The sequence below is a fragment of the Arachis hypogaea genome, chromosome 1 (genome assembly GCF_003086295.3).
Source record: "Arachis hypogaea cultivar Tifrunner chromosome 1, arahy.Tifrunner.gnm2.J5K5, whole genome shotgun sequence".
Lineage (NCBI taxonomy): Eukaryota > Viridiplantae > Streptophyta > Magnoliopsida > Fabales > Fabaceae > Arachis > Arachis hypogaea.
The window spans coordinates 111,258,568-111,272,852 of record NC_092036.1 but is presented as its reverse complement, the minus strand read 5'-3'; the positions used below and the strand labels follow the sequence as shown (position 1 = coordinate 111,272,852).

General features: G+C 35.2%; 1 protein-coding gene across 1 annotated transcript; it reads left to right on the top strand.

Annotated features, from left to right (window-relative positions):
* The first annotated feature begins 4,514 nt into the window (after positions 1–4,514).
* LOC112710308 (NAP1-related protein 2) lies at positions 4,515–7,744 on the top strand. Its single transcript, XM_025762473.3, has 10 exons — positions 4,515–4,786; positions 4,881–5,003; positions 5,115–5,165; positions 5,275–5,346; positions 5,502–5,615; positions 5,721–5,782; positions 6,031–6,091; positions 6,254–6,310; positions 6,486–6,530; positions 7,265–7,744. The coding sequence occupies exons 1-10, from the start codon at positions 4,664–4,666 to the stop codon at positions 7,352–7,354; spliced, it is 798 nt and encodes a 265-aa protein (XP_025618258.1). The 5' UTR covers positions 4,515–4,663; the 3' UTR covers positions 7,355–7,744.
* The last annotated feature ends 6,541 nt before the right edge of the window (positions 7,745–14,285 follow it).

Sequence of the window (14,285 nt, the reverse complement as noted above, 5' to 3'; positions counted from 1 at the left end):
CATGCGTCGCCATGGAAAGCTCCAAAGTACGCACACGCGTCGCTCCTCACTGTCATCTCCTTTAATTCTTGTGCTGCAGAAACTCCATCAAATCCATCCGAATGCTACCTAAAATAAATAGAATTGTACAAGACTCAAAGTAGCATCCATAGTGGCTAAAAGATAATTAATTCTTGATTAAACTCATCAAATTAAATGCAAATTCACAAGAAAAATATAGGAAAGATGCTCACGCATCACAACACTAAACTTGAATTGTTGCTTGTCCTCAATCAACCAAAACTAATATAGGCTTTAGATGTGAATTTGCATGAGAATGAGAGTTCGATTAAGCTCATGTCTCTTCTTATAGTGGGGTTTACAACTGCAATCTTGAATAGTTTTGGCATCTCAGTCTCCTTTGAATCAGAAGGATGTCACTGTCATTTGGAATTAGAATCCGGATCATATTATGAATTCTCTGATATTTTGTAACTCAATTTAACTCTTGAACACAGAAATTTTTCTTTTCTTTGGTGCTTTGCACCTTAAGCCTAGCCGTGACTTTAAATGTTTTGTCTCAAGTTTTACTTGACACAGAAACACCACAAGCACTTAACTGGGGAACTCTTTTGAAGTTCTGATTTTTCTTTCAGTTAATTCCAGACAGTGGTGCTCAAAGCCTTTGGCATACTCTGATAATTGCAATTGATCTCGACTCTAAATGCTTTGTCTCAAGGATTACTTGACACAAGAACACCACAAACATGTGACTAGGGAAACAACTCTTTGAGCTTTTAATCATGTCTGACCTCCCTAGTCATTGATGCTCAAAGCCTTGGACCTTACTTTTATATCTTTTCTTTATTCAATGCTGTTTCTTTTGCTTCAAGAATTAAACTTTTACTTCTTTCAGAGAAGTCATAATAATTCTCCAAATTCCTGTTCCTTGTACATCAGCATTCTTTGATTCAAATTTAAATATGCACTGTTCATGTCATGCATTCAGAGTCACAGAAAACACCACCACATCTAAGTAAATAAGACTCTCTTCAATATAAACTTAATTTCTCATGCAATACATCACTCTTGTATTTTCTTTTTTATTTCAAGCTCAGTGGGCAATACATGAGGCACCTTTCAACATTAAAGCAAATAACAAAATTTTAAAATAGTAGAACTAAACTAGAACCTAGGGATTTATCTAATAAAGGATCATGCAATAAACGAGACAAAATAGTAGAAAACCAGAACTTAACATAGCAAGAGCGGAAAGGAATATAGAATGAGAAGAACTTAACCACCTCAGTTATGTTGGTGGCCATCTCATTCCTCCGGCTATGCTCCTCAGTGAATACGATTCGCCTCCCTTTAGTCCCATGGAAAAGCCATAAGCAAAGCGACAACACCAAACTTAAAGGTTTGTTTGTCCTCAAGCAAAGAAAATCTGAAAACAAAAAGAAATAATATGATGAAAGAAGAAGAAAAGGATAAAAGAACAAGAGAGAATTAGGATTTGGGAGAGAGAGAAGGAAAATTAAAACTGGGTGGCAAACTAGTGTAGTTGTGCGGCGCAGGCGATGCGTACGCGTACGCTTGGGTTGCGCAATTTTCCTAGTGACGCTTGAGCGTCAGGAACGCGTACGCGTGCCCTTGATTTGTGCGAATCGCGCGAAGGTGGCCGCGCACACGCACAACTCTCTGTTCGCGTGGCCTGGGAACCAAAATTTTCCTATGACACGTATGCGTTAGGGACGCGCACGCGTGGATGCCCATTTGTGCAAAGGACGCGTATGTGTAAGGGACGCTTACGCGTGATCAAGTTTGTGCCTCTAGCACACCTCCAGCCCCAAGCCATTACAACTCTCTGCCCAAACACTCGTTGACGCCGTTTTTAAGGGTCATGCGTACGCGTCAGGGACGCGCACGCGTGGGTGGCCATTTGCGCAAACGACGCGCACGCGTCAGGGATGCATACGCGTGATGCGGCTTATGCGCCCAGCACAGTTCCAGCGCTACTCCTGCTCAACTCTCTATCCAATTTTATTTTTCATGCACACACATATGACGCGTATGCGTCAGCGACACTCCCGCGTCGTGTGCTCGTTTTTTTAAGGAAGTGTCCGGTTCCTGTTCTAAGATAGCTACATAATCAGAAAAACAGTGAAAACTCAATAAAATCACATAAATAAGAAAACTACTACTACGAGAAGTAATTAAGGATACGAAATTATCGGGTTGCCTCCCGACAAGCGCTTCTTTAACGTCACTAGTTTGACGGTCAGTTCTACTAATTTAGCAGATGAGCAGACCTCTGGCGATCGATCTCGCCTCCAAGATAGTGTTTCAACCTCTGGCCATTCACTGTAAATTTCCTGTCAGAATTTTCTTCCTGTATTTCCACATGACCATATGGTGATGCTCTGGTAACCACAAACGGTCCTAACCACTGGGATTTCAGCTTCCCGAAAAAGAGTTTGAGCCTTGAATTATACAGAAGCACTCTCTGTGCTGGCTCAAAGACTCTGATGGCAATCTTCTTGTCATGCAATAACTTGGTTCTCTCCTTATAGAGCTTGGCATTCTCATAGGCTGAATAGTGCAACTCTCTTCTTCCTCTCTTCTCACTTCAGCAGTGCCCCTTTCTTGTTTTAGGGTTGAAAATGAGCTGAATGTTCATTAAAAGGTGTTTATATATGTTGGGTTTTGGCCCAACTTGGGTCCAATCCAACCCGTTAGTGTTTTAAGTCTGTTTGGCCTACTTTAGGCCAAAACCTTTAAGATTGGGAAAATTATTCTAAAGGACCATTAGGAAGATTTAATTATTAAAAAGGACTTTTAATATCAAAATTATTAAAAAGGACCAAATCTTTTTATCTTCTTAAATTACTGATTATTTATTTACATTTATATATCCATACAACACATTAATTTCTACACCCTTCGGTGAATGACCTATTTAGTTATAGCTTTGATAGGATTTTTGAAAGGAAAAAAGAATTTCAAATGAGTTGTTTGCACTTTGAATGCAGTAAATGTATTTAGCATATTAGCATAATTGCTAATTCAATTAGCTTACTATTGTGAACCAAAAGCAGGATGCAATTTTTCTAAATTTGAAGGCTGTCAAACTGAGTAACATAAAGAGTTTGTGCAAAATATGGAATTCTGAAGCTCATGAAATTTTTTTGGGCAAACTACACACTCTGATCATTGAGAAATGTGATGAATTGGTCCATGTGATTCCTCATAATTTGGTTGAAAAATTGTCGAATTTAAGTTGCTTGAGGGTTACGAACTGTGAGTCAATCAAAGTTATATTTGAAGAAGCTGACGATAATAATAGAAAACAAGATGTTATGCATAACATCAAGTTGCAAGATATTCATTTAGAAACACTCCCGAAACTGGAGAATGTATTCAAACAAAAGAAAGAAGTAAAATGGAGTGATATCAAATTGTAAAAGATATGGGTGCATGATTGTGGAAGGTTGGAAAATATATTTTCAATTTTTGTAGTCAAGACTACTGAAATAAATATGGTTGAGAAAAAATAGTTAAGGAGATATTTATCTCCTTATAAAAAGATTTTGTTATTCTTCTTAAATATTATATAAAAAGATTTAGTCCTTCTTAATAATTTTGGCATTAAAGGTCCTTTTTAATAATTAAATCTTCCTAACGGTCCTTTAGAATAATTTTCCCTTTAAGATTAGTGTCCAATTTTTAATTCTAAATGTTTTCCCAAGTTTTTTCACTGTTTTTATTATTCTTACATAGTACTGGATAGACTTAAATTAGTACTGCCGGCTAAATTACCGTTACGCATTTTTACGCAATTTTTCGTAAAAAATTACATTTTCTCACTCAGAAAAATATAAAGAGTCCAATTATCATATTTAAACTTCAAATTAACATTTCTAAATTTCGAACATATTTCGGAAAAGTTAATTATTATTTTATTTTAATTAACTTGTTAATTAAAATCTGGTTCTTACAGCGAGGAAGGAAGGTGACGGCACGGTGAATCCTCCACAACCGAGTAGAGAGAGACGTTGCAGAGAGAGAGAGAGAGAGAGAGATTTAGCAGAGACGATGACAGAGAAACCCTTCGTGGCGGCGACACCAACAGCTCTGAACAAGCCTTCGTGGACGTTGAGGATAAAAGGATCGAGGAGAAGCGAGTAGACCTTTCACGGGCGACGACGACACCCACGGTCTATCCCGGCCGGCGGTGACAACACCGTCCAGGTTTGTTAGGATTTGGTGAAAATTTGGTGATGTAATGGCGGTTAGGTAGGAGAACTAGGTTTGTTAGGATTTCCAGAGAGAGAGAGAGAGAGAGAGAGATTCTGATATATATAACCAGTGAACTAGAAAAAACCTAACCAATTTTAACGGTTCATCAATTAATCGCTATTTCGTCCGGTTCGGTTTTCAAACCATGGGAAAGACACTTCCCTCCTTGACCCGAGTTGATGGATTGATCTCTTCCCTTCTTCTGGGACCATTAACGTATCTAGGTACCTGATCAAAAGTCAAAAGTCAAAAGTCCATGTCATATAGACCTAAAATGACTAAAGTAACCCCACAAATAAAAGCATAAACCCCAAACATAAACCCTAACCCTACTCACTCCTTACTCTCTCAGAGGCAGAAGAACGAACGAGCTTGTACTTTGACGATGGCAGGCGACAGGAGCAAGAAGCTCAAAGCTTCTGAAAAGTCCGAGAATTTGGACGAAGTTCACGGACAGCTCCTCATCAACATCGAGAAATTGCAACAGATCCAAGACGACCTCGAAAAGGTTCTATATTATTCCAATTTGCATTCGTAAACGTAGTGTATGTAATTAAATTGAATTGAATTATTGAATTTGGAACATGAAACTTGGGATGTAGATTAATGACAAGGCAGGTGATGAAGTTCTGGAGATAGAACAGAAGTACAATGAGATTAGGAAACCGATTTACGACAAACGAAACGAATTGATCAAATCTATTCCTGATTTCTGGTTGACTGCAGTGAGTTCCTCTTTTTATTCTCTTTTGGTTAATTACTTAATTTCATAGTTCAAGTTTTGTTGTTAATTTTATACTTATAAAATTTTGAATTTATTTTTTCCCTTTTCGCAGTTTATGAGTCATCCCACTCTCTCTGAGCTTCTGAATGAGGAAGACATAAAGGTTTTGCCTCATATCTACTAAAGTTTTGCAATTAAACATTGATACTTACTACTAACACCTTTACTGTATATGTAATATGTTAATAATGAAAAGACTCCTTATTTGATAGATATTTAAGTATTTGGCTTCTCTCGAAGTTGAAGATCATAAAGATGTCAAATCAGGCTTCAAAATCACCCTTGTAAGTTACCCTTCCCTTCTATTAACTATGGAGTTGTGATTTCTTTCTTAGCAGAATTAATTTGCACATTACTGTTGGGTGTTTCATGATCCATATGAAGTAGTTATTCACTATATTGAATAATAGTAAACGGTTTTTATTTAATTCTTCTGCAGAATTTCAATCCAAATCCTTATTTTGAGGAAACAAAGCTTGTAAAGACCTTTAATTTCCTTGAAGAGGGAACAACAAAAATTACTGCCACCCCCATAAAATGGAAAGAGGGCAAGGTGAGTCTATGAATATCAAGTATCAACTTTTTTACCTTCTCCCTGTTGGATTCTTCTGTTGTATTCTCTGTGCTTTATTTTGAAATATAATTCTTAAATGTGCAGGGCATACCCAATGGAGTCAGTCATGAGGATAAAGGGAACAAGCGGACTCTTGATGATATCAGGTTATTTTCTATTTTTAAAATTTTTTTTTTGGGTACAGAAATATTGAAATATAATAGTCACATTCATACTTGTCTTTTACATTAGTTCATTCATGATTCATGGATGAGATTTTTAATTTTAAAGAAGGTCACTGAGGATGGAATCTTTTCTTGTTGATTAATTGTTACCTAATGTATTTGTGAGAAATATATCGTCATGACTCCTTCTCTAAGACTTCAAAGTTGACTTCTTATGCTATTGAATGCAGTTTCTTTAGCTGGTTTAGTGACTGTGAGCAGAAAGATGATATGGATGAGATTCATGATGAGGTATGTTCTTATCTTTTTTCTCTTGTAAAGTTCTTTCTAGAATTGTCCAACCACCCCATTGTTCGTTTTTATCTCTATAACACCCGCATTATGTTTCTTTTAGTTTGTTGCTTTTTCTGCTCCACTCTAATTCTAATTGCAATATTTCTATCTGAATTGCAGGTTGCAGAAATAATCAAGGATGATTTATGGCCAAACCCACTCACTTATGTCAACAATGTTAGTTATCTTGCAGTTCTTTTTTGAGATATAATTTTACCTTCTGTGTGTTGAATACCAATTATAACTTCAGATTCACATCTTACCCATTTTACTTTACCATTTATTGTCCCATTTTCCTGTTGTTTTCCAATTTGTTATGTTTCTAATGGTATTTGATTATATGAGGTAACAGGAGGAGATTGATGACGAGGATGGTGATGATGAAGCTAATGATGAGGTAAATGAGGTTCCTTTTTTCTTTCCAAAACATAGTGAATTGGCAAAACGTTGGAAAATTTCTTTTGAAAACTCCATACAAGTTGAGTCAGTGGGTTCTCAAGTTTAATAGTTAAAAAAGTAAAATAAATATCAAACTATCAAAGTACCTAATTTTTTTAGTGCTGCATGTTTCATTGTTAGTATGTGTACCATGTACTGATGTGCATGTGCCTCCTAGCAGTAGTGATATATTTAACAGCAGGTGTTGACCTGAATGATTCAAAACTCCCCCCATTCTTGTAAGGTGTAATGCTAAGTTAATAAGTCATGCTTTCAACATTGGTAGAATGCTAAAAGTTTAGTTATATTCATGGTCCACAAGCAACAAAAAATTCCAAACATTTAAGATGTTTGATAATGAACATGGAAAAACTTGTAACCATGGTAGTTCTATTACAAACAACACAGATAAGAATAAAAGGTGAATCGCTGTACCTGGGATGTATAGCTGCGATCACCAAAAAAAAAACTTGGTGGAAGTTATGTAAAGTGGTTGCTAATTTTGTTTCTTTGTTGCTTCTTATTTTACAATTCTGATTGGCCGAGGTTCTAGTATCAGTTTCTTGATCCATGGTTGAATATTTATTTTACATGACAGGCAGAGGTCTATTGGTTTCTTGAAAAAGCAATATATTATTGAACTGCAAAGCAATTCTTTATTGTGTTTCTTTGGTTATGTGTTTCACATGGCAGGAAAATGATGAGGATGATTCTGAAGACGATGATCAAGAGGATGAAGATGACGAGGAAGATGATGACAACGATGACGATAATGGCAATTGAAAACATACATTATAGTATTACCTGTTTATTTTCCACTGGTTATGAGTTTGAGTTGGCTATTTAGGCAATAGTGACCATGGCCATTCTCCAGGCTATTAACTCATGTCAACAGGTAGAGTTATGACGGCCAGATAGAGGTTCCCTGACCATAATGATATTTGTGAAATTATTTATTCTGGTTTCATCCCTCATGCACTATTTCTTGATACTGATGGTATATTAGCCTCGTTACCCCCCCCCCCCCCCTTTCCCTTTTTTGGTCTCTTCTTGTGGAACCACATGGTTAAATTACAGTATTTACTATTTAGTGTATAGTAGTTTGGATATCTTAGCATGAAAACCATCTTAGCTCTAAAGCATTTTACTGATATGTAGTCGTTTCAATGTTAACTTGTTTGCTTTTTTTTCCGTCTACCGTTTACTATATTTGGAATGTAGTAACGATGATTTAGTAGTCTACATTTGAATGTTAGTTTTCAAATTAGAACATTTTTCCATCCATATTTTAGATGCAGACCATGCAGTCATAATTTGCAGCTGAGTTAGGAAAATCTAGTAAATTAACTGGCGTGGAATTATTGAGATGTTCTCTCATTAACACAAGTTAATAACTCCTTAATCGGTATGCAAAAAACTTTTCGGCCGTACTTAATATTTCCAAGTCGTCTGAAACAGTATTGTCAGGTCGTCCGCTACCGAAGCCATGAGCATCGCTTTTATAATTTATACTTACCGGGCACCTCGATCAATTTTTTTCAGAGCAACCTATTTTATATTTGTTTAGTTTTTCAGTGGAATCTAATTGGAAGACAGCAGTGGAATTGAATGCTCCAAAGCATTCAGAGACATGATACATGTATAATTGCACTGAATTGAATCCAAAAAGGAAAGAAAATCATAGTTGTTTCTCAGTTTTGTCGTTCTAGTTCCACACATATATGTATGTATATGCTAACCGAATCTCTTTTTCTTAAATTACTGACTCTCTTTGATTCTGCTCTATCAGTTACAGACAGTACAGTCTTCAGACTGGTGAGGGGGGCAAATTGGAGAAAGCATCAGGCCCTAGACTGCTCAATTGGGCCACACCAATCGTTGGGTCCACTTAGATGCAAATATATATATGAATAGGAAAAAGCATCTATACCAAAAACCAGAAAAAAAATAAGGGAAAGAAAAAGGTATGACCAAAAAAATAAAGAAAGAAAAAAGGAAAAAATACAAGCTATAGTTTTCTCTCCCTACACCACCTTAGACCTTTACAACCACCATTTCTACCACCTTTACCGGCTTCATGAAGGGCGCCTATGTCTGCAGAGGGCACTTCCGGTCACATAACCGAAACTCGTCTCTTAGAAGGAAATAAGACCAATTGCTTCGCCAGGGAAAAAAAGGTAAGAACTGAGGATGAAGCTCCCACTTTTCTAGAGACCTTGAGGCTGCTGCAATTCCCAGAGAAGAGGATTGGATGATTGGTGAATAAGAGACAACAGCTACAATAGTTGTTTCTAAGAGATCGTTTAGCGACACTATAAGAAAGGGAAGGCTTTTGAATGATTCTGATGAGAAAATTAGGCTATTGAGAAAAAACGCTCATACAGAAGCAGAAGGTGTCAAAGATAGTAATCCTAAAAATGAGAAAGAGGAAGAAGGTGCTAAGAAACAATAGTCAGAAATAAAAATTGAGAAAGTGAGGGATATATACAACTTCACCATCAATGAAGCTGCTAGGAAGAAATTGAGGAACCCTTGGTGGGACACCCTCATTGTGAAACTGCTTGGCAGGCACATTTCACTAGTTGTTCTCACTAGAGAAGGCTAGAGGCAATGTGGGGGAAAGATGAGAAGCATCGAAGTAATAGATCTGGGAAATGATTTTTTCATAGTTAAATTTTTCTCAGGAAGACCTAGATTATGCTTTCATAGACGGACCCTGGAAAAATATTCGATCATTACCTCTCTATCCGTTTCTGGAGACCGGATTTCAATCCACTGGAAACCTCCATTAATCACATTGCAGCATAAGTGAGACTCCTAGGACTTTCCATTGAATACTATGAAGAGTCCATGCTGAAGAAAATAGGGAATGTGGTTGGTAGAACCTTAAAAGTGGATGCAAACACAGCTGATAAAAGCAGAAAAAAAAAATTGCAACACTTTGTGTGGAACTTGATCTAAAGAACCCCTAGTATCTCAATATTCTATCAATGATATGCGTGATGAGTGCTAAGTAGCGGTTTAAAAAACTCACAAGTTAAAAAGCTCAGGTTCGTTGTAGTTTTAAACCGATAATTAACATCAAAGTTTAGTTTAAAAATATGACAAATTAAAACAATAATCGGGAGTTTAATTCTGATTCGTTCTCCTTTAGAATCACAATTTAGTGCATGATCATTGGCTATAGGAGAGTTGGAGATTTGATTGAAATTAGCAAAAATGTAAATCACAAGATGTTAAAGAGCAATACAATATCTAAAGAGAAAGAGACATTAAACTAAGAGCAATTAAGACAATTAACTAGGGAATGAAAGTAAATTCAAATTCTAAAAGATTTTGGTAAAGATTGAGGGTTAAAAATCACTATCTTTGTCACTAAGCACAACATAATAATTACAAAGAGCAAATCCAATTCGTCAACTTCTATAAATTAAAGAAAATCAATTAGGCTTAATTAACCCTAATCCACAAGTTCTAACCAACTTACTAATTAAATTAGTAAAAGATTAACGTTAGTAGAAACAAGATTAAGTAACATCTCTAAATTATCAATCAACTTGGACATTAGTAACTCAGGTTCTCCCAAGTTTCTAACCCAAGTCAAGAATCTAAAATCTACTTTATAACTAAGTCAAGCATTTTATCAAACATATAGAGTGCATAAACATAAAAAATTCATAAATTACAAAAAATATTAAAATTATGACTACCCAATTAAAGAAATTGACGATAACAACTCAAGTAAGTAAGAATAAAGTATAAAATATCAAATTCATTCATAAAAATATAAATTCAACAAGAGTTCATAAATTAAATGACATAACAAAAAACTAACAAGAAAGTGTTAATGAACTAAGATAGTATAACAAGAAAATATAAATACAACTAAATTAAAACAAGATTAGAAACTAAAACTAGAGAAAATTTGACAAGAAATTAATTGAATCTACCTTAATTCTAGAGAGATGGGAGAACTTCTCTTTCTAGAAACCTATGAACCTCAAAATAAAACTCACCCTAAAATCTCCTCCCTTTTCTTCTTTCATATGTTATCTTTAAATACTCAAAAAATATGAAGTTTGGGGCCTTTTGAAGACCCAAAATGTGAGTCACGCCTTCATTAATGGTGTCATGTGAGTCTTGATTCGTGGCGCCAAAAAACGGTGAGATGCACGGCTCATATTTAATGTTCACTATAGACATATACACATCACTCTGAATCCTCGGATGTTAGCTTTCAAATGCTACTGTAACTGCCTCATTTGGACCTTTGTAATGTTGCTCAAGTTATGATCAAATTAAAATGAAGAGGTCAAGATTGACTGCATCTAGAACATTCTTAGCACTAATATTTGGTTATGAATTACACCTAGAATCATTGAGAATTGGAAAAAGTATTCAACATAAAAGTTGTAGAACTTGGATTTTTCTTTTCAACGACTCTAAATTTACTCCAATCCGATTATTATAGCTCTCTGTGATACCTTTTCCTTAAATAATGCCCTTTATTTCAAAATGAATACTCAAACAAAATTTGTCACGGATATCAGTTAAATATCAAACCAATTATTCTCAAATCAAATGCAAAATTCATTCAAATTATCAATTATTAAAATTGAAAGAGAGAATTCAAAACTAATTGAATTGTATGAAGAGTAAAAAAAAAAATTAACTAACATCCAAGTGAATGTATGCTTTTTCTAGTTAATAAATTAAGTTCTATCAAATCATCCACACTTAAACCATTGCATGTTCCGGTGCAATAATTCCCAAAAGATAATAAAATTTAAAGAGAAAGGCTAGTACCTAAACATCTCAACAAAATATCCTATACCTTATATATAGGATCTAAGAACTTAGTTTTTGAACTTTGACAATATTTAAAACTTAAATATATACAATGAAAATATTTAATACTTCAAATAATTTAAAATTAATTGACTTGCTATTTACTCATTCATGCATTGATCAAAATAGTGTATCACTCATTCTCTCAAGTGTATAAGTTAAACTCTCATCCTATTCAACCTTACAAAATATTTTTCTTAACTTGTCATTCTCCTAGGATTTACAATGTGAAACCATTTACATGCATATATATTCAAGAGGACTTTCAACAAGGTTGAAATGTGGCCACGACGAGGTTGTGGTAAGATTTGGAAAAAAAAAAAGTGAGCTAAAATAGCCTATTTCTCTAAAAACTTAGGTTATGTGTATACATTTTTTAGTCAATAAATTGAGTTCTATCAATGCACAACAAGATTGAATATGAAGGTTTACATAATATCTAATTTGGATGTGGCATAGTTGGATATGAGAAAGAAAATTGTCTAAAAAGTCAAGACGCTAAAAATTTAAAAGGAACAACCATAGAAATGGAAGCATCAAGGCGGCGAATTAGGCTAGATCAGCAAAAAACAGGAGAGAGCAAAAAATGACAGCTTTGGAATTACTAGAAAAGACAAGGACAAATAAGTCCAATAAAAAACAATGAAACACATGGGCATAGATGGTGGTTCAAAAAGTGACACGAAAAAAAGGAGGCAAAGGAGATGTTAGTAGCAATGGTGGCATGGATAGTGGGGTAAAAGAAAAATTAGCAGTGCTAGTATGAGGTTTGCAATTCTAAGCACGCAGGACAATGACATGGAGAATGAAGACAATGAAAGAGATCAAAATGTTCCAAATAATAAAAATGTTGATGGAGTGATAACAATGACTATAGAGAATATTCTAAGTCGCACTAACGCCACTCAGCCTCATCCCATACCTGACCTAATTCAAGACAACCTAGCAGCTCCAACAAAGAACAAAACACAACTCATCACTTATGAACTCAACCAGAAACCTTTTGAATTACCAAGACAAAACTATCAAAATCCTAACCCCGCCCCTACCAAATCCACAAACCATAAATAGAATTCTAAATTCCAAAACCTGACATCCTTTAGCCCAATACTGATTTAGACAACAACACCTAAGACACAACCCCTAACACTACCTTAAAAATTGGATCCAAACCCAACCCACCACACAGGTCACACCTATGGACGAAATTATGGTGGAGAATACAACACACATGTTGGAACTTGTGGTAGAAAATATAGAACAAATGGAAAAAAGCCCTTGCACCCCTGACCTAGAGCCTTGGATCTTCATTCTATTGACTCTGATATCATGATGGAAAGCTACAAAGATGTATGAGAAAAATTCCGCTACGGCAAGGAACAGAGAAATCATCCAAAATATAGGAAACAATGATATGAAATGTGAAGAAGCATCTAGTGCAGCTAAAGAACAAAATGGTGATGAGCCCATAGGATAGTATGTCCATGCTACCTTTTGAGATAGCTGCTTTCCTATTCTCCTTTTAATGATAATTCTTTCATAAAATTGTAGAGGGTAGCTAGTAAAATTTTATGCTACACCCTAAAGAAGTTAATTAAACAGTTTAAGCCTATTATTGTCATGTTACTAGAGATGAGATGTAGTGGCCAGAAGGACCAATATGTTATTAAAAAATTTGGCATGCAGTTGTATCATTTAGAAGAAGCCATAGGATTCAATGGTGGAATATGGATTCTTTGGAATGACCATAACTTATTGGTCTCAATTCTCGCGAGAACTCAATTTGTTTATATGGAGGTGAAGGAGAACAATTAAAAAAGATGGCTTTTCACTGCAGTATATGCTAGTCCTCAAGAAAGTCAAAGAAGAATCTTATGAAAGGAGTTCTTGAACATTGTGCAAAGTATGAGAAGAGAATAGTTCTTAATTGTGGGAATTTCAAAATGAAATTGCTAACACTACAGAGAAAATAGGGGAGATAGAATAGATATTAATGCTTGTAGGAGATTTGCTGAATGGATTAGAAATTGCAGGCTTATTGATCTTGGATGGGTCAGGTTGAAGTTCACATGGAAAAGTCCAAAGTGGGAAGGATTAGAAAGAGTTTTTAAAAGGTTGGATCGTGCTCTAGCAAATCCTAGTTGGCAAAATAGGTTTTTAAATGCAAAGGTGAAAGTTCTTGCAAGATCTAACTCAAACCACCATCCGATTTTAGTCACTCTTAACCCACAGGAAGAGTATTGAAAACATTACCCTTTCGCTATGAGGAGGCAATGTGAGATTTTGACTCTGATCTTAGAGATTGTATAGTAAGAAATTGGGAGTAGTATATTGATTTATTTGTGTTCTTATCTCATTTGACAGAAGGTCTGAAAATCTGTAACAAAGAAATCTTTGGAAACATCCATAAATAGAAAAGGTTTTTTTTTAACAAAATTGGGACATTCAACGTGCTGCAAGCTATGGGAGAAACCCTTTTCTTAATTAACTTGAAAGGAAAATTAATAGAAAAATTAGAAGAAAGTCTAGATAAGGAGGAAGTGATGTGGATGCAAAACTCAAGATATTTATGGGTAGTGGAAGATGATCAAAACACTCACTACTTTCACACTAAAATGATCATACACAAAAGAAAAAAAATAGAATTTTAAAACTTAGAACGCCCTTTGGAATGTGGGAGGAAGACTTAGACAAGTTAGAAGAAATGGCTATTGCATTTTTCAAAAAGCTATATACAAAGGAAGCACAAGAAGCTCTGCCATTTCATATGCACATCAATTACCCAAAAATAAATAAAGAGATATACACCTAGCCAAACAAAGAAAAAATAAGATCTATATTTTCTATTGGCTCCTTGAAAGTCCTT

What these genes read in the sequence shown, in the direction of transcription:
- LOC112710308 (XM_025762473.3), top strand. Translation starts at nt 4,664, where the DNA reads ATGGCAGGCGACAGGAGCAAGAAGCTCAAAGCTTCTGAAAAGTCCGAG. An exon ending in TGAATGAGGAAGACATAAAG is followed by an intron (nt 5,166 to 5,274) that starts GTTTTGCCTCAT and finishes CTTATTTGATAG; the next exon opens with ATATTTAAGTATTTGGCTTC. An exon ending in CAGGCTTCAAAATCACCCTT is followed by an intron (nt 5,347 to 5,501) that starts GTAAGTTACCCT and finishes ATTCTTCTGCAG; the next exon opens with AATTTCAATCCAAATCCTTA.